Source organism: Pezoporus occidentalis, unplaced genomic scaffold, assembly GCF_034315485.1.
Source record: "Pezoporus occidentalis ecotype Australia unplaced genomic scaffold, CSIRO_AGI_Poc_V1 ctg145, whole genome shotgun sequence".
Lineage (NCBI taxonomy): Eukaryota > Metazoa > Chordata > Aves > Psittaciformes > Psittacidae > Pezoporus > Pezoporus occidentalis.
This window is the reverse complement of record NW_026913263.1, coordinates 2,019,631-2,042,266: the sequence shown is the minus strand read 5'-3', so window position 1 is coordinate 2,042,266 and position 22,636 is coordinate 2,019,631. Positions and strand designations below refer to the sequence as shown.

At 43.5% G+C, this 22,636-nt stretch overlaps 3 protein-coding genes and 4 non-coding genes across 7 annotated transcripts; 6 read left to right on the top strand and 1 right to left on the bottom strand.

Annotated features, from left to right (window-relative positions):
• The first annotated feature begins 41 nt into the window (after positions 1–41).
• On the top strand, positions 42–9,203 carry GNL3 (G protein nucleolar 3). The gene is made up of 15 exons (XM_062610282.1): positions 42–150; positions 345–403; positions 856–993; positions 1,620–1,730; positions 1,904–1,987; positions 2,491–2,626; positions 3,494–3,597; positions 4,618–4,753; positions 5,246–5,333; positions 5,716–5,899; positions 6,551–6,693; positions 7,370–7,506; positions 8,078–8,277; positions 8,572–8,650; positions 8,740–9,203. Exons 1-15 carry the CDS (start codon positions 138–140, stop codon positions 8,826–8,828), a joined length of 1,701 nt encoding a protein of 566 aa, XP_062466266.1. The 5' UTR covers positions 42–137; the 3' UTR covers positions 8,829–9,203.
• LOC134159414 (small nucleolar RNA SNORD19) lies at positions 2,684–2,756 on the top strand. The gene has a single exon (XR_009963141.1). It is a non-coding gene; the product is annotated as a small nucleolar RNA SNORD19 (small nucleolar RNA).
• Positions 5,076–5,149, top strand: LOC134159416 (small nucleolar RNA SNORD19). Its single transcript, XR_009963143.1, has one exon. It is a non-coding gene; the product is annotated as a small nucleolar RNA SNORD19 (small nucleolar RNA).
• On the top strand, positions 5,569–5,644 carry LOC134159417 (small nucleolar RNA SNORD69). The gene has a single exon (XR_009963144.1). It is a non-coding gene; the product is annotated as a small nucleolar RNA SNORD69 (small nucleolar RNA).
• LOC134159415 (small nucleolar RNA SNORD19) lies at positions 6,189–6,261 on the top strand. The gene has a single exon (XR_009963142.1). It is a non-coding gene; the product is annotated as a small nucleolar RNA SNORD19 (small nucleolar RNA).
• Positions 9,204–12,219: 3,016 nt separating the features above from the next.
• On the bottom strand, positions 12,220–18,784 carry GLT8D1 (glycosyltransferase 8 domain containing 1). The gene is made up of 9 exons (XM_062610283.1): positions 18,234–18,784; positions 18,025–18,123; positions 16,466–16,682; positions 15,675–15,792; positions 15,086–15,170; positions 14,740–14,852; positions 14,024–14,190; positions 13,742–13,854; positions 12,220–13,072 (listed from the first exon to the last, which is right to left on the bottom strand). The coding sequence occupies exons 1-9, from the start codon at positions 18,247–18,249 to the stop codon at positions 12,882–12,884; spliced, it is 1,119 nt and encodes a 372-aa protein (XP_062466267.1). The 5' UTR covers positions 18,250–18,784; the 3' UTR covers positions 12,220–12,881.
• A 1,307-nt stretch (positions 18,785–20,091) lies between these two features.
• SPCS1 (signal peptidase complex subunit 1) lies at positions 20,092–22,464 on the top strand. Its single transcript, XM_062610269.1, has 4 exons — positions 20,092–20,201; positions 20,843–20,902; positions 21,224–21,310; positions 22,198–22,464. Exons 1-4 carry the CDS (start codon positions 20,169–20,171, stop codon positions 22,318–22,320), a joined length of 303 nt encoding a protein of 100 aa, XP_062466253.1. The 5' UTR covers positions 20,092–20,168; the 3' UTR covers positions 22,321–22,464.
• Positions 22,465–22,636: the final 172 nt, after the last annotated feature.

The window sequence follows — 22,636 nt, the reverse complement described above, 5'->3', positions numbered from 1 at the left end:
ACGCTCCGAGCTCGCGCGACACCTCCGGCGAGGAAGGGCCGCTTCGCTTTACGGCAGCGCCCGCCGGCGGGAGGCGGGCGGAGGAGGGAGCGGGGCCGTCCACGTGCGGCAGCGGTTGAGCGCGGCCCGGCGGCGCCATGAAGCGGCCCAGTGAGCGGCGGGGCGGGGGCGGGCGGCGGCCCGGGACACCGGGAATGGCGGGGGGGGGGGAGTGGAGAGCGGGGGGCGGTACCGGCTGCACGTGGCCGAGCGAATGGCGGCGGCATCGGACACCGGGGCTGGAGGAGGCGGTGGTGGCGGGTGGGCCGCGGGGAGCCGGCGCTGACGGCCGCGGTGCGTTGCAGAGCTGAGGAAGGCGAGCAAGAGGCTGACATGCCACAAGCGCTACAAGATCCAGAAGAAGGTGAGAACCGGCGGCCCCGGGCCGTGCGGAGCCCTCGGAGCGGGAGGAGGCTGTGGCTGGGGGGGGCTCCCCGCTGACTACTTCAGCGGCAAAAGGGGGGATTTAAGTTCTAAAACTATGTATAGCTATGTGTGTGTATATATATATATATAAAAACTATTATATAGCTACTACAGAAACGTGTACGCAATAAGGATGTTACATTGCATGTCCACGGAGCCTGGGCTGTAGCGGAGAGTTACCTTTCCGGTTACCATTGGCCCGGGGATGATGTAGGAAAGAGCGTCCATTTTTTGCGTTTTGCATTATTTTGGGCTGGTTTTGTGATGAGGCATTATACAGTAAAGCACTTCAGTCTAAATCAGAAACGTACCGATTCTTACTATCTGTAAATAGGGATACATCCCCCTTTTTTCCTTAGACTGAGAAAATATTCTTGTTCCTGTCCTCAGATCAGAGAACACCACCGAAAAGTCAGGAAGGAGGCCAAGAAACGTGGACGCAAAAAGCCTAAGAAAGATCCAGGTGTTCCTAGTGCTGCACCGTTTAAGGAACAGCTTCTACGGGAAGCAGAGCAAAGAAAGCAGAGGGTAAAATATAGTTTGTGGTAAAGAGTTCAAGAACCGAGACCATTCCTGTCTTCCAGAGAGCTCTGTGTGCCTCTGTATGCGCATGTGCGCACCCAGAGGTGCACTCGTGGTTGACTGCAGATGATCCTGTATTTACTTCCAGCATTATAGAGTGTGTAACAATTTGCTCTTTTATTTTTAACCTCCATTTTATCACTGTGTGTATAAACACGCTGGAAATGTCATTTCTGAGGTGATCCAAGTTGCCTGTGAGGCTGAGATACACAGATACCCCATCAGAATGTTAAGTCTTGGCATTATGCGATTATACAGAAAACAGGGATCTGCTGTCTGCAGCATGGTGTAATGTGACGTGAGAACACCACCCTTTTCAGCTGCACTGTGTTTGTTGCACAGCTGTTATTTTGGGGGTCTGTATGGCCTCTGGTTTTGAGGCAATTGAAGGCAACTATTCTTTTCAGGGTAGGATGCAAGAAAAGTTGTCAGTGTCACACTGGGCAGCCATGACTTCTGACTGAGCTGCCTCAGGAGCTTTGGTCAGAAATAAGTAAACAGGGAGAAAGAACAAGTCTTCCTTCCCACCTTCAACTACGTTTTATCTGGCTTGGGGTTTTGTTTGTAATCAGCTTGAAGAACTAAAACAAAAGCAGAAGCTCAACAGACAGAAAGAACATGAAAAGAAGAGGAAGCTCGAAGCTAAAAAGAATGCCAAAATTAAGGAAAAAGCAGAGGGAAAGGTAGGTGTCTGGTATGATTTTGATTCTTTAAACCTTATAGAATTGATAAAAGTAATCCTGAAGCTACATTTTCTTAAGCAGTTTGTTATGTGTTACATATTTATGCTGTATAAGCATGCAAGTATAATGCACTAATTCTCAAATGATTCCCCTTCATTTTTATTTGCATTCAGGAATCCTCTGGAAAATCTAAAGCAAAAGCTAACAAATGGCTGGATAAAAATTCAAAGGAGTCATTCTGCAGCGAGCTCAGGAAGGTGAGACACACCAGCTATTTTTATATAATTTGATGAGAGTCAGCAATGAGACCACTTGTTAGTTTCCTTTTTTGCATTCCTGCTCAGCTGCTGGAGACTATAAAGGTTGCTTGTGATAAATTTAACACTCAAGTAAGGGATTTTACAACAGTAACTGTGAGGGTTTCAGTCTTGTCTGGTGTGAGCTACTGAGACATTCAGCACTTTGAGGCATTAGACTTCTTGGGCCAATGCCAGTACATACTGAGTAATCAAAAGTTCTTGTAGTAAAAGGAGGTACTAAGGATTTCTTGCCTTTGGAGGAAAAAAGATGACAATTGCTTCAGCTTTTCTGCTGTGTAGTTCACAGGAAAGGAGCTCCAACAAGAACAGTTAATAGGGAACCTCACCAACCTGTCTGTGAAATTTAACAGTAACTGTTGTAAGCCACAGCTATTCCAGAGTTGGCATCTGTCAAATGCTGTGTCATGTCTTATTTGAAAGTCTTCTCTTTTCTCACCTAGGTGATTGAGGCCTCAGATGTGGTTCTAGAGGTTTTAGATGCAAGAGATCCAATGGGCTGCCGGTGTCCTCAACTGGAGGAAGCTGTAACTTGCTCTGGAGGAGGCAAAAAGCTAGTGTTGGTTCTGAACAAAACTGGTAAGAGGCACAGGTTTTTCCAGACTGTTACTTGGTCGCTGTGGTCCTGCGGCACATGAGCTATGAAGAAGATTTTAAGGGAATCTGAGATTCAGTTGAAGACATAAGATCCAACTCTGAGCTCACTGCCCTACTGAATGGGTCACATTTCCTCCACCTTTTGTCTAGTTTGCTAAGAAAACACAGCAGACAGTTGCACGCGCATTAGCCCATTTCTTTTGCAGTAACTTCTGAAGGCATTGGCCAGGTTCAGCCAAATTTGGGAGAAGTTAAAGATCTTACTATTTCACATTTTTGTGAGCACAGGTGAGTAGGCAGGTCACCATGCTGGTCCCCACTGAGGCAGTGGCAGTTAAGGATCAGTAAGTGAGTGCAATAGTTGGATTTGAAATTTGTCTTTGGGAAGTATTTTCTCTCTTCCATTGCTGTATGAAAGAGTCCACAGAAAAGGTGAAACTGGCTAAAAAGGCTGGATATTGCTGGAGTTACCAGCAGTGAAAAAGAGCAAAGGGAACTTTGTATTAGAGTAGCCTTTGCAGGGATGAGGGGATAATCCTTCAGAGTACATCACATTGTACTGTACAAAGTTTTGTAGCAAGATCCCGGCATTAAAAACCTGATACAGCGGCCTAAGATGTAACTCTGGTACATTCTGCTTCAGGCAGAACATACAATTTTTTTGCAACACTGGTTGTCTTTGGGCAACATATCCAGTACTTTGCTAGAGTTTTCAGCCAAACATTATTTGTCATAAAGGAACGCACTAAATGGGCAAGATACAGCTTTGTTTCTGGCTCACATTAGATTTCCCCTACACAGTGACATTTAAGATTCAGAGGACTGAAAGGACTGTGCTCTTTTTTCCAGATCTAGTGCCAAAGGAGAACTTAGAGAAATGGTTGAATTATTTGAAGAAGGAGTTTCCAACAGTTGCTTTTAAATCGGCAACGCTGATGAAAGACAAGACTCTGGTAAGAGCACTGTGTGTAGGTAAAGTGGTGCAGGCAGTACTACTGCATTCATCCTGACTGTGGCTATCAATAAAGGTATCGCCAGGCATTATTTCATAAGGAGCATAGAGGGATTAGCAAGCTGGGTCCTAGTCTCAACTCTTTGAAGATGCTTACTTGAGTCATATAAATACATAACGTTTCACACGTCTTAGCTCTGATAACAGCACAGTGAAACAGACCCTCCCACAAAATGGTGTGGAAACTGCAACACAGAGCAGGTTTTGAAATCCTTCAAACAACTGAAGAAGTTGAGGGAATCTGCAGGTTTAAGATTCTACCTTCTAAAAGTTCATGGTTATTTCATGGCTGCACCACAAATCTGCAGTAAAGCCTGAACTGAATTCACAAGCCCTGTAAGTTGGTTCACATTCCTTTTGCTCTTAGTAGTTGATGGCTACCCTTTTTATTGTAACTTAACTGATCAGCCAATTTCTTAAGCTAATTCCTTTTGTTTAAAAGAACGCAATAACATAGAATCACAGAATAGTTAGGGTTGGAAAGGACCTTAAGATCATCCAGTTTCAACCCCCCCTGCCATGGGCAGGGACACCTCACACTAAACCATCTCACCCAAGACTCCATCCGACCTGGCCTTGAACACTGCCAGGGATGGAGCATTCACAACATCCTTGGGTAACCCATTCCAGTGCCTCATCACCCTCACAGTAAAAACCTTCTTCCTTATATCCGACCTGAACTTCTCCTGTTTAAACCCATTGCCCCTTATCCTGTCACTACAGTGCCTAATGAAGAGTCTCTCTTCAGCATCCTTATAGGCCCCCTTCAGATACTGGAAGGCTGCTATGAGGTCTCCACAGAGCCTTCTCTTTTCCAGGCTGAACAGCTCCAATGTTCTCAGCCTGTCTTCACCTAATAGAGATCATTACAGTCAATAAATAAATCTAAGCAATATGTATTTACTTTCCTAAGCAGCTCCTCACCATGGCTGGGGTTTTTTTATGCCTTTGAATCCTGTAGCAGGAGCAGTCCACAAGGAGACGTGCACGTGTTGATGTATCAAGAACCAGTGAATGTCTTGGAACCAAATGCCTTTTGAAACTTCTTCAAGAGTACGGCAAGACTCAAAACAAAGCCATTCAGGTTGGGGTTGTAGGTAAGTTGTTCAGAGAGACAGGCAGAGTTTCTTTCTCCCATAAAGCTTTGGTATCCTGTATTATAAATAGGGTAAAGCAATTAACACATGACATGCTAATAGGCTTTCTTGTCATTGCCCTTACTTTCATCTAAGACTTTAGTTGACAGTGATTTATGTTACATTTAAATGTATGTAGTGTCTGTGATCTGTGAGAGGCATGTTGTGTGAGCCTTTAGCTGACACACCAGCTTAGGGCAACAAGAGAAGCAGGTTATGTATCATGCAGCTTGTGGTGTCTTCCTCCTATCTGATACAATACGTGATGTTACATTATCAGTGTGAGAAATGAGGATACACACTTTGTCTTACTTCTGTAGTGAAGACTTCAGATCCAACTCTGATCTCACACTGAAGATGTACTTTACCAAAGACACCTGAAAGAAACAATTTTTGATTAGTGTTACATAGGCTTAGTTTCTTACTTACAAGGATTTATGTGGTTTTCTTCAGGTTTCCCTAATGTGGGAAAGAGCAGCATAATCAACAGCCTTAAAGGAGTTCGTGCTTGCAACGTTGGCTTAACAAGAGGTGTTACCAAGTAAGCTGAGTCTGATAAAAGCTGTTCATTTCCCTGTTTGTTGTTGTGTTCAGATTACCTTGCGTTTGTTTGTGTACAATTTCCATCCATCTGGGGCAAAATACGCCCCTGTGTGCATTTTTTAAATGCTTATTTCCATTTGCCAGGATGGAAGATATTGATCTGTTTGATGCAAGCTGTCAACAGAGAGCACTGTGTATAAACTTGCTCTTTTTGTGTGTTTAGGTTTCTGTCCTACGCAAAGCATATGATGAAAAAGCACTGAAACTGACTCTATGAAGTGGATTCAGTCCAACGCTGAGCTTTGTGTCTTGCACCCCTCACCATTACCAGTCCTTTGCTTCGTTGCCTATCTGTTCACAGTGTGTTTCTCCCTGAATAGGTCCATGCAAATTGTGCACATTGATAAACAGACAAAGATGTTGGACAGTCCAAGTATAATTGCAGATCGCTCCAACAGTGCCCTGGCTCTGGCCTTGAGAAGTATCATAGACACTGAAGAATCAGACTTAGCAGATCTGCTTGAAGGAATATGTGCAATTCTAAGTCACTGCAATAAACAGCAGGTGAGCTCTTGGCTTTTTCCACATCTCCCACTGCATTTGACTTCTCAAGGTTTCTTAGACCAGTAACAAAAGTTTGTTTCACTTCTGCTAGTTCTGGTAGCTTTTGCATTGCTTTCTTCTAATCAGACAGAATGGCAGCACAGAGTGTGATCTTTCATCCTTTGGAATGGAAGGCAGAAGCAGCATGCCATGATCCTGTCAGCCAGGGGCTCTTTTTCCTGTAACTTTCCTGTTTTAAAAAAAAAAAAACACAACTTGCTTTTAAGATGTCAATACAGCATCACAGAATGAAAAATGAAGATATTCTGACTCTTTCCTATTACAGTGAAGACTTCAGATCCAACTCTGATTTCATTCTAGTTTCAAGTAGATTAACCTAAGCCTAGTTTCCGTTCAGTTTTGCAATAACTGTTTTCACAAACCAGTGTGCTGTCTCTCTACACCCACTACTATGGGTGAATGGCAGATGAATTTCTTGATAAAGTAGGCATTTTGCTTTGGAATGTTTACTCCCATGTGCAAGAGAAAAATGGCTCTTCACATGCATGTTCATCCTCATTGTAATCCGATCTTATTTGCTCTTTTTATTTCCTAAACCTTAGGAGAAAACTGGGTACCTCTTTCTGAATGCAGTGTTTTCTTCTGCTCTAGGTAATTATGCGCTATAGTATCCCAGATTTTGAGAACACTGAAGAGTTTTTAGCTTTACTGGCTCAGAAAAGGGGTATGTTGAAAAAGGGAGGTGTTCCTGACATAGAGAATATCACTAAAGTACTTCTTTGTGACTGGACAGGGTACGTATGCTATGAACTTTGCTTTATGCTGCTCACCATTTCTATTTTGTTAATCCAGCACAGCAGGGGCTACATTTTACTTTGCTGAAGAGTGATGGATTGTCTGACAGACACAGAGAACACCATCCATGGATAACTTTCTAAATTAGTGAAGGATACATGGAAGGAATCAAATCATGTTGCACATTACTCCATAGCCAGTTTGCTGACTTCTGCTGCAACTGTTAGGGAAATTTGCCTTCCTCTTATGTACTGAGTCCATGTAGTCCTCTTCCATAGGCCAAAGATGTGGCAGATTTTCTGTAGGAATTCATAGTGGTTCCTGTACTATAAGAGTGGGAATAAATGTAACTCAGAGTCAATAACTGAGTGTGACTACTTCCCTCGCTCAAATGATTTAGCTGCTTTTACAGCTCGTGATTTTACAGGCAGATGATTTGTGGTGGCAAAGCATGTCACTTCTGTTCCTCTCAGGAGTGGGCTGTCCACTTAATCTGTTATTGACAACTTCAGAGCCAAAAATTAAATAGCTATTTAACTGCTGTAAAATGGATAATAAATGAGTTGTTAGGTTGAGAAATTTGAGAGGCTTGTGCTCTGGGTTTTATTTTTAACTACAGTGATTTAACTATGTTATCTTTGGTTGGTTCTTAATGCTGATATTTTATATTCCCAGAGCTAAAATAAGCTACTACTCACAACCTCCAGAATCTCAGACACTGCCACCATATCTTACAGAAGACAAAATAGCTGAAATGCAAGAGTGCTTTAATTTGAAGAACCTAGAAGAAGAAAACAACAACACTGTTCAAGGTAGGACTGTTACTGTAATGCACTGCTACCATTAAAACTGGGTAGTAGTCAGTTCAATGGGAGATTTTGAAGGGAATTCCTCCTCGGGTTTATATGAGAGCATTGCCAACATGCAGTGAATTATAAAAGCCTTTTAAGAAAGAAATGGATTCAGATGCAACAGAACAGTGCATCTGTGTGCTGCCTTAACACAAGTTACCCCTGCTAGTTCTTAGTTTCTGCTCATCTGAACTAACCCTCCTAAACAGAAAACAGGGGTAAAGACTGTTGTGGAGCACATAAACCGTGGCTAATTTGGCCAACAAAATACATCTTACTCAGTACAATCAGTGCTCCAATTCCAAGTCTTCCAGCTCCTACCAGTCTTCCATAGATGTCTTAGGGAACGCTATTCTCAGAGAATTGTCCTTTGTTCTGCCTGCTTACATGGGAGTGGCATCTTGTGGAAAGGATGGGGCAGGACTGTCTTTTCCTAGCCCTGACCTGAAATGCCTGTCCTCTGTGGGGTAGGCATTACATCTGGTACCGTCTATCAGTGACTTAACACACACTTCCTATTTTTCTGTCTCAGCTTTAAAATGTCCCAGTCCAGCAAACAGCATAATTTTTCAGTCAGCTGGTATGGCAAATGGGACAATAGTGATAGAGGAAGCATCAGAGTGGGAAAACTTGGAAACAAGCAAGGAAGAGGAAGATGAGGAAGAAGAGGAGGATTTCCTAGAAAGTGACGATGATCCAAACAATTTGGAAGAAGAAATGGATGTCGAAGAGGTAAATTAGGTTTCATTAGGCTTCTTCTACTTGTTTAGATCCTGACACCACTTAACCAGTCAGTATCCTGCTGTAAACTGAGGTGTTGGCACTGTGGAGCCACCAGGAAAAATCCTGGAGATAAGGGTTGGTTTTTTTTCTTAATTAAAGAATAAACATTATTCTAGGTCAGTGTGTTCCTGAGCAGCTACAGAAGGGGACATCCACACTATGAGCAGTGTCTGTTAGGTGTTATTTTCATGGAGGACTTCATTGATGTCTGAATAAACACATCTGACCTCTCTTGTCTTGCAGAAAAGCAAAGTTCAGATCTCCAGGAAAACAAAGCTTGGAAAACAAACAAGTCCTACAAATTCAGAAAAGCAAATAGCAGGTCTGTATTAAAAACCCTGGCTTGAAGTATAGCCTCTTGTACTCTAGAACTTGCATTGGTTTCACTAACACATGATTTTCTTTTCTCAGAAAGCGAACAGTCCAATTCACTGTTGCTCAACCTGGATAAGACAGCAGATGAAGATGATGCCTACGATTTTAATACAGACTATGTGTAAAGAATTGTGTATGAAGACACTGTTTGGAGACTCATTAGTGGCTTTCAGACCAGTCATGAGGACTTGTGTGGTGGCAGAAGTTGGAGGAATACTGCATAATAGAGCTGCTGCAAAGATTCACAATTATTGCTGTGTCAAATAATGTGTATAATAGTGTATCTCGATGATTTTAGATAAGGCTAGGAAACTGACTGTGTGCATCTTTGTTTCTTGTATTAAAGCCTATTTTAAAAAATCCTATTAGACTTAAGTCTGTTCACTTTGCCTTATAGAAGTTTCAAAAAGATAAATTCTTTGCCTTTTTCTTTGAAAAACAATGTTAAACTTTTAATTCTGGTCATGCTGAAGAAATTAAATTTCAAGATAAGTTTTTATCCTCCATAAGATTTGTTTTTCTTAAAAGGACTACAGACACTGTACTAGAACATGACTTAAGTCACTTTTTAGTATGCTTTTACAAAGCTTGTAGGACTTTCATATGTAGAGGTTGGCCAGAAAACACTACTTATTTCAGCTAGACAAAAATGTTTTAGAATCATAGAATAGTTAGGGTTGGAAAGGACCTTAAGATCATCCAGTTCCAACCCCCTGCCGTGGGCAGGGACACCTCACACTAAACCATCTCACCCAAGGCCTCGTCCAACCTGGTCTTGAACACTGCCAGGGATGGAGCATTCACAACCTCCCTGGGCAACCCATTCCAGTGCCTCACCACCCTCACAGGAAAGAATTTCCTCCTTATATCCAATCTAAACTTCCCCTGTTTAAGTTTGAACCCGTTACCCCTTGTCCTGTCACTACAGTCTCTAATGAAGAGTCCCTCCCCAGCATCCCTATAGGCCCCCTTCACATACTGGAAGCTGCTCTGAGGTCTCCACGCAGCCTTCTCCAGGCTGAACAGCCCCAACTTCCTCACCCTGTCTTCATACGGGAGGTGCTCCAGCCCCTGATCATCCTCGTGGCCTCCTCTGGACTTGTTCCAACAGTTCCATGTCCTTTTTATGTTGAGGACACCAGAACTGCACACAATGCTCCAGGTGAGGTCTCCCGAGAGCAGAGCAGAGGGGCAGGATCACCTCCTTCGCCCTGCTGGTCACGCTCCTTTTGATGCAGCCCAGGATACGGTTGCTTTCTGGGCTGCGAGCGCACACTGAAGCCGGCTCATGTTCATTTTCTCATCAGCCAACACCCCCAAGTCCTTCTCCTTGGGCTGCTCTGAATCTCTTCTCTGCCCAACCTGTAGCTGTGCCTGGGATTGCTCCCACCCAGGTGTAGGACCTTGCACTTGGCATGGTTAAACCTCACGAGGTTGGCATCAGCCCCCCTCACAAGCGTGTCAAGGTCCCTCTGGATGGCATTCCTTCCCTCCAGGGTATCAACCGAACCACACAGCTTGGTGTCATCGGCAAACTTGCTGAGGGCGCACTCAATCCCACTGTCCATGTCAGCGACAAAGATGTTAAACAAGACCGGTCCCAACACCGATCCCTGAGGGACCCCACTCGTTACTGGTCTCCAGCTGGACATTGAGCCATTGACCACAACTCTTTGTGTGCGGCCATCCAGCCAGTTCTTTATCCACCGAGTGGTCCATCCATCAAATTGATGTCTCTCCAATTTAGAGACAAGGGTGTCGTGTGGGACAGTGTCGAACGCTTTGCACAAGTCCAGGTAGGTGCCATCAACTGCTCCACCCCTGTCCATCAGTTCTGTAGCCCCATCATAGAAGGCCACCAAATAGGTCAGGCAGGATTTCCCCTCAGTGAAGCCATGCTGGCTGTCACCAAGCACCTTGTTGACTTTCGTGTGCCTTAGCATGCCTGCTAGGAGAATCTGCCCCAAGATGTTGCCAGGCACAGAGGTGAGACTGACTGCTCTGTAATTCCCTGGGTCATCCACTTTCCCCTTCTTGAAAATGGGGGTTACATTTCCCTTTCTCCAGTCATCGGGAACTTCACCTGACTGTCATGATTTTTCAAATATGATGGCCAGCGGCTTCACAACTTCTTTTGCCAGCTTATTTTTATCTAAAAAATAGTTTTATCTAAGCACTGTTTTATATATTGAGAACCTTCATTGGGAAAGGTAACTGAGATCAGTAATGGGCAATTATTAGTGTATAGTATAGATTAACGTATTAGTATAGTACATATTGATTGGCATATTAGTAATTTGTCTTTACTGGGGAACAAGTTCTTGCAGTGCTCTCAAACAGACATATTTCCTGATGATACCTATTATACATGGCAACAACTGATAACTAAAGCAAAACATCACCCTGTGCAATGACAACCTATAGCACAACTGGGATAGCAAGGGAATTCCCAAGAGGCCCTGCAGTTGCTCACTGAATTAAGCATTTAGGATAAACACCTGACACCAAGCACCTTCCCCCTATACATCTGATTTTCTCCTATGAACTTAAAGGTCTGGTTTTTGTGTTCCTCAATAGATACTTGTATTTTCCCTAAATGTATGTTGAGGCACAGTCCTACTGGGCAGCTTAAAAAAGCACCAAGTGTAGACACAGACATGCAGTTTATTTAAGCCTGCTAAAACACAGCCTGGTCATCAGCATTAAGTTGATGTCAGTTGATCTAGTACAATCTTTCAAAGTTTGTTAACTGAACTTACTTTGTTACTCATAACCACTGCAAGACAAGAATGGTTCTTCATCAAAACCCAGGAAAAGAAATTGTAGGTAACAAACCACAGACAGAACTATAGGCAGTGACTGTAACGAGTCAAGCAATTGGAAATCCTCTTAAATTATAAAGCAGTATTAAAACAATATTCATACACATGAATGAGCCCTTTATGTCTCTGCTGCCCTGTGTAACCAGACCATGCAATACTCAGCCCATCACTGCATTAACACAAAGACTTGTCTAAATATCTTATACTGAGGACTGTTCACAAGCAGTATTACTGAATACAGGTAACAGCTTGAGTTCAAACCCGTATTAAATGGACTAGTTGGCATGATAGCTGCAGGGATGTATCAGCAACTACTAATGACCACTACTCAAACTATACAACTATTAAAGAAACAGCCTACCTGTAGAAAAGGTGGTGGGCAGCTGACTGCAAAAGGGCACAGGAATCCGGCTTGATGAGCTGAAAGGGTCAGACTGGAAAAGGCACGGTGGAAAAAACTTCTGTAGCAGAGTCATACTCTCTTGAGAGAACTACGAGGAACTTAGTAACAGAACAATTCATAACAATGTTTCACACAGCCTGATCCCTACAGTAAACACTTGGCACACTTTTAGCATGAGATTGCTTTTGCAAAGATGAGATAATTTTAGTTTCAATCACTTCTATTGCATTTAAGTACAAAGGAAATGTGCTGCATGGATCAAAACTAGAATCAGATTGCCATTACCTGAGGTTTGAGTCAACATGTTAGAATTAGCTTTTATTTTTGAACAAAGTTTTCTCTACCACTTTACAAAAACTGATTTAGTCTTCACTTTGCATAGTGTACTAATACTTGAAAAATTAATATTTCAAGAAATAAATCTGTTTCTGCAGAATTCCACAGGAAAGACACAGAAATGGGTAGAAGAATGTTTCATGCAAGAAAAGACTCTTTGAGGAAAAGATTTCACAAGATAAGAAAACATACAAACGAACCCAGAACAAAACTCAAGCAGCTCTTAATTACAGTACATTGCTGTGCAAGATTTGCATGGTGCAAGCACCAGTTGAAGATGTATCTTGTTCTTAGAAATGTTTCTTTCTGTAGCTTCTCCTCTAGAAGACTTGTAGTAAAGAGCAGCAGAATGCACAATAGACAGAAATGAACTAATAAAAGGCCTAGTTCATGGACATATTTCCTTGCTTTCTGTAGCGCTGATGGTGTAGCATCTTCTGTCGCACAAGTGAGTCTCCTTTGGACCTGTGCATTTCAGAACTGCACCGGAATTATTGCCTCACCTCGTGCTCCAGAAGGCAAAAGCACTGCTCTGAAATACAAGTTGGCTAAACACCAAAGTTCTGCTTGGCTCCACAAGTTTCCTGAGAAAATGCCATCAGTTATTAAAATGGACTCTACTTTGCTTCATAGGCTTCTGAATGTCTGCGGATTAGGCTGAACTTGCCTGTAGGGTCAGGAACATACCACTTCTCCCAGACTTCAGCATATGAAGCTGTTCTTCCCCATGGCTTGAAATGTCCATTCCAATGGAGCAACTTGGCAGCTTTCACAAACTGAGGAGAGTACCTTTTTCCAGCAGTAGAGCCTTTTATTGAAAAAGAAGCATTAGTGCCTAAAATAAAGGCAGCAGAAACACCAATATGCAATCAACATCAAACCAAAGAATTTTAACAAAGGAAATACCATCATTTACGGAGAAAGGAGGTGATGTGGGAGGTGTAAATCAGGACAAAGTGAAAAACAGGTTCAACTGAATGCCACTTTGACCTGTCTCAGTATCTATTTTAATGTACTGCCTTAACCTCAAAGTCCTTTAAAACCCCCTTAATACCAAGATGTATTTGGCAGCCTATGTATTGTTCACTGGAAACAAAACCTAAGGAAGCTTTCCCAGCACTGGGCTTTGACCAGTAGCAGCATAGACAGGAGTATCTGTTCCTCTCAACAGTCTTGGAAGAACATCTAGGATCACTTCAGATACGTGGAAATACAGACATGGAAAAATGAAAGGGAAATGAGAAGTAATTTGAAAGTAGGTCAATTCAAGAATTATCCCCCTAGCAGTTAAATAAAAGAACATGAGGAATCAGGCCAACAAGCACCAAGATGGTACTGCAAAGCAGTGGTTTTTAAAGAGCAAGGTATAAAAAAAGAGAGGGGCAAAGATCCATTTGCTGCATTATCAACTAGGTGTGCAGCTACAGACTTGGAAAAACACACCAGGGAAGCAGTATCACAAGTGTATCATACACACCGAGATGCCGGACGTTCCACATGGGGTCAATACTGGAATGTTGCTTGTAAAATACGATTAGCAATGGAGGTGTTGTAATGCTGCCAGCCAGAGTTCTACTGTAAAGTTGCTCTCTAGAAGAGAAGATGAAAAGAAGTTGGGAAAGGATGTTAATGTGGCCCCATATCAGTTGATTTTTCCCTTGCAGCTGCGTGGAAAGTATCCACAGCTACACACAGGTACATATGGGTCACCATATCCCAACCCCTGATGTGCTGTAGCCCCCAGGTTGAGGGTACTTACGCTACATTCAGTGCCATCCACTTCTCCAATTGCTTCGTGATGTTCTGCAATTTCCATTCTGTCAAATTGGCAACAATAACTCCTGGATTGAAAGAGCAGGTGTTGGCTTTCATGGCAAGCTTTCGGATGGTTTCTTTTTTGTAATCTAGAAACCCAATGTAATTATACTGGAGGGAGGGAAAAAGAGAGCAGAAATTAGCCTAGAATATGGTCAAATTACTATTCAAAGAGAAATTTTGCACAACTCTCAACAGATAAGTGTTACTTCATGTAGCAAATACCCCTTCCTATAAAGTGAGAGAAAGCAAGCTTATGAGGTCTAACATTAAAAAAATACGATTTTATAAGCCATATATTTTAAGGAATGCTTCACAGTCTTAATAATATCATATTATTAATATGGTACCACTCCCAGAAAAAGTATTTTTTTAAACACTCACAAATGAAAAATTTTCCCTCTGATGTTCTAAGATCTGCTGTTCTACACTGGGAATTGCCCTCATTATAAAGCACAGCAAAAATGTGAAGTGCTTTTACTGTGCCTGAACAGAAACTGCAGGTGTCATTTGTAATCAAACACCAGACTAATTGATTTGTCTAGGAATCTCTTAGTTCACTGCATTTGGAAGTCATCCTGCAAGAACATTAAATCCCAGTGCCTGTTTCCACAGCCTGGGGTTTATAGTATTGCTACACTGAATCAGAAGAAAACAAACCTGATTGCCTGCCCCACGGACAGCAACTTTATTGGTGATTGAGTCACAATCATCTGAAAATGCAGCTGCATGTCCAGGTTTCAAAGGAGTGTTGTAAAGTTCAAGAATATCATCTGCAAAACGGAAGCAAGCACAGAAAAATTAAAAGCAATCCTGACTAAGTGCTGCGTGACATTTTGTTCAGTCCACTACTACAGCAGATAAAACCACACAGTTTAATTCAACTCACTCATGCTTACAGTTTCTACATCTTTGCTCAAAATAGAAGTTTTTGGTTACTGTAAGAGATGGCATACTGACCTCAGCATAAGGCCAGTGGCAAAAGGCTACGAAAAAGTTCCCATACCTTGTACAATTACATCATCATCCACATAGATAGCCTTCTCTGCATGAGGTACCAAACTGGGCAAGTAGAATCTGGCAAAGGTTAGCTGTGAAAACACGAAAGCAAGGTAAGTGAAGGATTAAATGACAAATTGCCAAAATTAATGTGAAATTGACTGATACTCCTGGCGCGTATCTATGGTAATAATGCCCAAAACAACTTCTACCAAGGAAGTAAAATAGGCAGCAATATCCTAGAAGCTATTTAAAATAAACAAGTTCCATCAGTTCCTGGTTTCCTATGAATTTGTGCATTAATAAACTGACTTAAAAACTGGTCTATATTAGAATTTCTTATTTCTCCACATAAATCTGTATATCTCTGAGGTGATAGCATGCTTGACATGCAAGCTGCTGTGTTTCACTGTAGCCAGCAGCAAAAAATGACATGAGGCATGCACAGGTAGCTTTCAAATCTGTATCTCACTATCTGGAAATTTACTGAAATTTAGGAATTTCATTACAAAAGACTGCTTCTATGGCAAGAGATTTGGTTTTGATCTCTGGCTGTGTACCTAATAACTGAAAAAAGTAATCAACATCATCCTCACTGGTTTTAAGGTGTCTGCCTTTTGAGGATCCACTTCTATTTTCCCTTCTAAGACACGAGGGTCAAAATCCAAAATGCGGTATCTCAGATTTTTCAAAGCACTGTTACTTAGCCACAGCCTGCAAACAGAAAGAAAGGCACACATCTTGGTAAATGAGACAAAGACCAAATGAAAAACAAGAGATCTGATTTGACAGTGACACTGATCTTGATCTGCCCACTCACTTCCCTACCCAACAAACATACGTATAGGATATTATGTAGGGCTGATGTCAGTGGTGTCCTCTGTGACTGCAGGAACATGTACGCTACCAGCATACTGCACAGCTGCAACATGGGAAATGTATGAGGTCGCTTCTTATTTTATTAGAAAAATATGATCCTGTTATTACAGGTCCTTCACAAAAAACACTGGTGTGAACAGACATGGGTAAGAATAAAAGGATCAAAGAACAATCTAGAAAAATGGAGAAAATTCATTGCCAACATTTGAATTGCTTAGATGAAATACAGAAATACAAAAATTTTACAACCTCTCCACCAACAAATTCCAACCCCAGTGGTTGGATATAACCCCACCAGAAAAGATGGCTCTTTTCCTTCTCTGAAACATTGCCAGAAGGAATGATTGTAGGAGTCTCCACAGCAGCCTTGTGAACAAGCTGCAATAAGCAGCAGCAGACAGGACTGCAATTTAAAGGATTGCAGTTCCAGGGAATGCCCGTTCTTCCTCTTCTCAGACACACTTATGTGTTTTACAGTATTGCAGGAATCTAATGAAAAGAGCATTACCTCAAGTGATCCACTGTATCATTCAAAGCAACAATATGGAAAACCACGTTGGATCTGGTGTGATGGTAAATACTGTTCATGGCTGCAATTGCACCCCCAAGCCTCTCATCTGATGCTGCAATGACCACAGAAATCTCCTTATCATTCCTTTCATCTGCCAGCCTCTGGGGAACTGCAGGTATGAAATCTATAGGCTGAAGTCCTAATGGATTTGCATCTGTGGAATACAAAGGCCATCACATACTTGTTCTATGCAAATGAAACAGACATTATTACCACACTAAAATTTTCAACACCTTCAATTGTTTCTACTATGCAAGCATTTGGATATCTCAGATGAGGTGTGGATTACAGTATGCCAGCCAGTATCAAACACTTAAAACATAGCACCTGCTCTTGAGAATTGAGATGTTCATGAACAGGAAAACTTACATATAAGCTACACGCATTTAACCATACATATTCACACAGGGCACAACAAGGTACTAAAATGAGGCTTAAAGTACAGCAGGCTGCACTTACCTTTGGACCCCCCTGCCATGCCTATAATTTGACTTCCCTCCCATTTACCCAATCCACCTTCTAGTCTTCTCCACATCACCCTTCCCTCTTTTTCTTACACTTTCTTTTCTTCAAAGGTAGGAACCAATGAAGAACACAGAAATTCTAAATTACAGTCACTGTTGCAAATTTCTTCCCACTGCAGATCAAGGCATGAGGTGCAGCTTCCATGTTTGTTCCAGGGATCACAAATCACACTATATTTTCAAAGCTGAAATCTCAAAAAATTTATACTCATAGTGTACAGATAGGAAAATGGGAGATCAGCATTGAAGTTTATTACAAGACCACATCACCTGTAAAAACATGCTATTACCTATACCCACAGTTTTTATAAGAAATAATCTAGACTATTACATATTAGATAATTTGGGGTAATTTGAGGAACATAGCAAACATGGACTTGGCAGTTTGTGGGCAGTAGTCTGCTGTTCACAAAGCTGGGCTTCTCCTTCTCTTTGCAATTTCCTGATGACAGAACTCAACAGTTTTGACTTCAACAGATTGCTGGTTAAGGTCTGTCAGGCTCCAATTCCACTGCTGTGGGGAAACACCTGTGCAACTGCCACCTAGATATCACAGCTCCCAGGAATGGTAAACTGGGGACATAGAGAGGCTCTGTGGGACCACATGCAGTTCCTAAAAGTAGTCTCCTGAAAACTAAAAGGCTTTGCGAAATAAACTGAATCATAACTTAATGATTTCTAAAGCCATTAAGGAGGAACCCTTACTGCTTTCTCTTCTGGCTTCCTGACCAAGAAAAGTCAAAGGACAGCAAGAACAGACAAGCCCACCAAGCTGAAATTTCTTGGGTACGAGAACAGGGATCTACTCAAAAAAAAAAGAATACAAAAATCATACCTTGTTATGTAAACAATTGATCATTATCATACTCATTATTTCAGCAACGTGGTGGTTTCTGTCTGGCCAGAGCATGCGCTTTCCCACCAATCTTGAAAAAAACACTCATTTTCAAACTAAAATAAAACCCAACATACCTGTCAACTCCCGTTTCAAGAAGTCACTGAGGCCTAGGAAGTTATGATGAAGAACTAGCAAAAATATGACAACAGCCACTATAAGGATGGAAATGTTCACTGAAAATTTAGAAGAAAAAAGTTTATCAATATAACCAGAGAAAGACTGGGAAACTCAGAAAAGCACAAAAGAGAATTTTAAAAACTTAACTACACACATATGCACATACCTTTCCTTAATGACATTTTTCTCTTGTTATTTTATTTACTGGCATCAGATTCCTGCAAACCTGAAAGGGAAAAAACACAGCAGTCACACTTTGCTTCCAGTGCATGCCTACACAAGGCATAGCACAGTCACCAGGAGCATCAGAAACAGTTTCCAAATGTAGTGAATGTCTCCTCCTCTTAAAATAGATAAAACTATATGCCACCTTTTAATAACAGAGTGTGGTGTCTTGGTAAGTGCATATGACATATCTACAATGATGTATCTAAAGACGAACTCTGAGATAGAAAGCGAGACATACAGATCTTGCCACGTACTTCACTGACAGAAAAAAAACTCCTTCTGCCAGTCAAAACTGATCTGAAAAGAATGTGGAATATTACATATGGTTTCTTCACTGTTGAAACAATTCATTTAACCATCTGAACTAGAAGCACCCCAGCAATAAGGCAAAGGATTATACATTTCTTTCCATACCTAACTAAGCGCAAGATTTTGGCAGGACACAGCGTTTACAAGATTTTAACACATAGCACTGTACACTCTCATTCTCTACGGAAAACAATGTGAGGGAAGCTATTACCATCGTGTTAAAGACCACAAAAAACCCACCATGCAGCGATGCAATTTGGGTATGCAATTCAAACACACTTACTCGTTAATTAACGGTAAACGTGCCTGTGAAATCAGAACAAGAACTACACATCCTGGAGCATGAAGCAGCTCTGCAGTGACCCGCAGAAAGCACTCACAACTTACCAGCACGCAGACCTTAAGCAGCCGCTACAGTTCTATATTAAAACCCTTGCAAAGCGCCCACATTAAACACCGCAAACTGCGCGGTGACCGTTACGTGTGTCAGACATAACTGCGGTATTCCCGCTGTCGCGGCGCTGCCAGGGGACACCGCACTGGCCGGGCACCAGGAGCGACCGCCGGTGCCAGCCCAGCGCTGCTGCCTCGCTGAGGGGGCACCAGCCGACAAGCGGCTCCACGGCGGCCGGTACCGAAGCCGCTTTCAGCCCGACTTTACCAGCGCCTGAAGACAAATCCCCACACGGAACCCCGGCACACCTGCTGATGGCCGCACTGCCGCAGGCCACCACCGCCCCGACACGGGGCACACGGCCACCTGAGTGCTCGCCCGTTCCCCCCCTCCTCCCGTCCCGTTCCACCGCATCCTCTACGAGCGGCACAAACCGCGCTGTTCCTCTTAGAGGGTCCCGCTCAGCCACTCCTCCTGCGGGAGGCACAGCACAGATAAGGCTGCAAAGGCCTGGCTCTCCTCTACCGAGACCCTAGCTTACCTCACCGCCCGCCCGCCCGCGCCGCCGCCGCCAACTGCCACCTCGGCAGCGAGCGGCCCCCGCGGCCGCCCCCCCCGCTCCCAGCAGCAGCCCGACGCGCGGCTGTCCGCAACCATACCTAACGGCCGCACGGCAGGAAGGCTGCACCGTGCCCCCTCTGCGGCACTAACGGCGCGGCGGCCCGGCCGCCAGCCGCCAAGGCAGCGTTGATCCCGGACAGGCGATGACGGAGGCGCATCAAACCTGCCGGCCCAAGGCCGGCTCAAAGCCGCCGCTGCCGGGAAGACAGCGTCCCGCGGCGCGAAGGAGGCCGAGGCCCAGGCTCTGGCTCTGGCTCTGTCCTGGGGCAGCAGCGGCAGCAGAGACAACGGCACAGCGGAGCCGCGGGCTGAAGCAGGGGCTGCCCCCTCCAACTGAGGAAGGACGGGACGGGGCGGAGCGGAGCGGAACAGGACTGCTTCCGGCCAGGTCAGCAGCACCCTTCCGTCTCAGCGCCACCGCCCCGAGCCCTGCTACCCGCCGAGCCGCAGCTCGCAGAGCTTGGGAGAGGGAGAGGAGGAAGACAACGACGACGAAGAAGAAGAGTAGGACGAGGAGCGCGAGGCACCGCTCTCTGGCTCTCCGCCGCCATGCTGAACATCCGCTCCATCCCCACGCAGATGGTAGGGCAGCGCCGCGGGGGCTGGCCGCGCCCGGGCCCTCCTCGCCTGTCGCCGCTGGTTGCAGCGCTGTCTGCGGGGTTCAGCGCTCCCCTCCTCCGTGCCGTGCTGGCAGCCGCTGCTGGGTGCGGGGTGGCGCTTAGTGTCATTACGAGTTATTTTTTGGTCTGAAAATTAGAGCTTTAATGTGGTGTAAAACGACAGTAATACACAGCTGTGGGGGGAAATCCCTCCGTACTTGTATAGCTATGCTGTATACAGCCAGAAGGCAGAGTTTTCATTAAAGCCACTCATGCAAACACAGGTGACATAAATCCGTATCCTCTGTCTTCTGGGGGGGGGGTGTTACAGCGTTTACCTCATGATATTTATCTAACTATAATGGTATCTTGATCTTGCATTATTTATCCTGAGCAGACATTGCCTGCTTTTATTTTTAGATGATGTGAAGACTACATGGGTTAACTGAATCGAGAACTTAACTCTTTTACCCTTGTAATCCAGAAAAGTAACATCAGTCTGGTTTGACAGTTGACCAGAAAAGCTGAGAAGGTGTGATGGGGCTGTCCCCAGATGCTCACCTGAAAGAGTTTTAACCGGCAGGTTTGTGGTTTGGGTAACTGACAAGAGATCTCTTTCCACAGGACTACAAGGGTCAAAAATTAGCAGAGCAGATTTTTCAAGGAATCATTCTTGTCTCTGCAGTAAGTATACCACAGTTATGGGCAATAACATCCAGGATTTTGTTATCTTACAAACAAGTTGGGTTTTTTTGTTGTTTGACTTAAGTGGGTCGCTAAAAGCCTACGACAAAATCAAGGGGGTTCTCATGGATTCAGACTTTCCCTCTTTCAATCTTTTACTTTCCTTATTGGTCTACAATTTTGAAAACAAGGTTAGAAAGATGTCTGAACTGTGCTCTTGAAAACCTCTACTTTTCTGCTTAGCTTCCCCAGACACACGCTTAATCATGGCATGGCAAATTGTTCATTTTAAGTGTGATTTCTTTAAATTTTGTTTTGCAGATAATTGGCTTCATCTACGGCTACATCACTGAGCAGTTTGGATGGACCGTCTACATAGTTATGGCTGGATTTGCTTTATCATGTTTGGTAAATTTTTTTTGCTCCCAAACCAGAAAATACGTGCACCTGAATGCATCATTGAATTAAGGGGCTGTCAACACAGACAAATGTTTCCTATCTAATTCTGACCGTTGATGCGTATTTGTACTTTGATTTGTAGAAAGTGCTTTACAAGCCAGGAAATGCCTTTTCTCAAAGGCTAGTCAGATTTTTGATACTGCTTTAGAATTATTGTTTCAATTAAATGTTACTTTTAAGTCAAGCTGATAGCACTTATAACAGAAAGGACAGTGAGGCTTTCTGTCCAGTAGGAGCTTGTCACAAAAAATGTGCAGCTGGCCCATGCCACCTTAGCAGAGCAGTGAGGACACAAAGCATAGAATTACAAGAGTAATTCCTTATTCCTGCACGTGAGGTGTCCCATTCCAGTCGGAGCACACTGAATCCAGGTTTGCATGTGGTTCTTACACCTTTTGAGTGTTCAGATGCAACATGATTTGGCCAATCACTACTTAACACACACATACTCCCATTTTGAAAAGCCACTATAGTTCTATGGCATCACCATCCAACTGCTTTCTCGAGCTAAACGTCCTCAGAGTTGGTCTTACTACAGTTACTTAGCTCTGAGGCCAGGTACTGGAGGGTTTCACTGAAGCGTTGGAGAGGCTGGGTTGCTGGTGTTACCTCAGTAATCCAGGGGTATCCTTTTTACTTCAGGCTGGGTATAGTCCTCCTCCTCCTCCTCCTCGCAATTCGCTGGGGTCCTTTAGTCACCCATGCTTATGCACGATACAATGTAAAATAGATATATATCTTTGTAACAGGAAATTGTGTGAACTTTCTGAACACTAATTGGTACACTTCTCTAGCATCTTGACTTACATGTTTTGCCTTCATTCCTTTTCTCTAAGCTAACGCTCCCTCCGTGGCCTATGTACCGTCGCAATCCTCTGAAGTGGCTCCCTGTCCAAGAGTCAGGAACAGAAGAAAAGAAGCCAGCAGACAGAAAGCCAAAGAGACATGCTAAAAGCTAAACCCCCTCCCCTCCTAGTTCTTTATGCTGTTACTTTAAATTTAGTTAAGTGTATTGCCACTAAATGACACTTCCTGGCTTGGTGTCTCGTTTTTTTTCTTACTGCTTTGTATACTACTGTGAGTACACCAAGATCTGCAGGGAACGTGAAAACTCTAAATCTTGGCTGGAGTGTCAGTGAAGTCAAAGGTGGGGAGGGATTAACCTCCGAAGGCTACTGGAGGTCACATCTCACTTGGGTATTCTACTAAAAAGGAACATAGCAAATCAAATCAAGTGTAGTTAAGCTGTTGCCATAGCCTAAAAATAATAGTCTA

Excerpts from the sequence above, each read along its gene's own strand:
- GNL3 (XM_062610282.1), top strand. Across the intron at positions 1,731-1,903 it reads AGGAAAAAGCAGAGGGAAAG|GAATCCTCTGGAAAATCTAA; the intron begins GTAGGTGTCTGG and ends ATTTGCATTCAG. Across the intron at positions 7,507-8,077 it reads AAACAACAACACTGTTCAAG|CTTTAAAATGTCCCAGTCCA; the intron begins GTAGGACTGTTA and ends TTTCTGTCTCAG.
- GLT8D1 (XM_062610283.1), bottom strand. Across the intron at positions 16,683-18,024 it reads CTTGAAACGGGAGTTGACAG|ATGCAAATCCATTAGGACTT; the intron begins GTATGTTGGGTT and ends TGTATTCCACAG. Across the intron at positions 15,171-15,674 it reads AGGCAGACACCTTAAAACCA|CTAACCTTTGCCAGATTCTA; the intron begins GTGAGGATGATG and ends GTGTTTTCACAG.
- SPCS1 (XM_062610269.1), top strand. The coding sequence starts at position 20,169 with ATGCTGAACATCCGCTCCATCCCCACGCAGATG. Across the intron at positions 20,202-20,842 it reads GCTCCATCCCCACGCAGATG|GACTACAAGGGTCAAAAATT; the intron begins GTAGGGCAGCGC and ends CTCTTTCCACAG. Across the intron at positions 21,311-22,197 it reads GATTTGCTTTATCATGTTTG|CTAACGCTCCCTCCGTGGCC; the intron begins GTAAATTTTTTT and ends CTTTTCTCTAAG.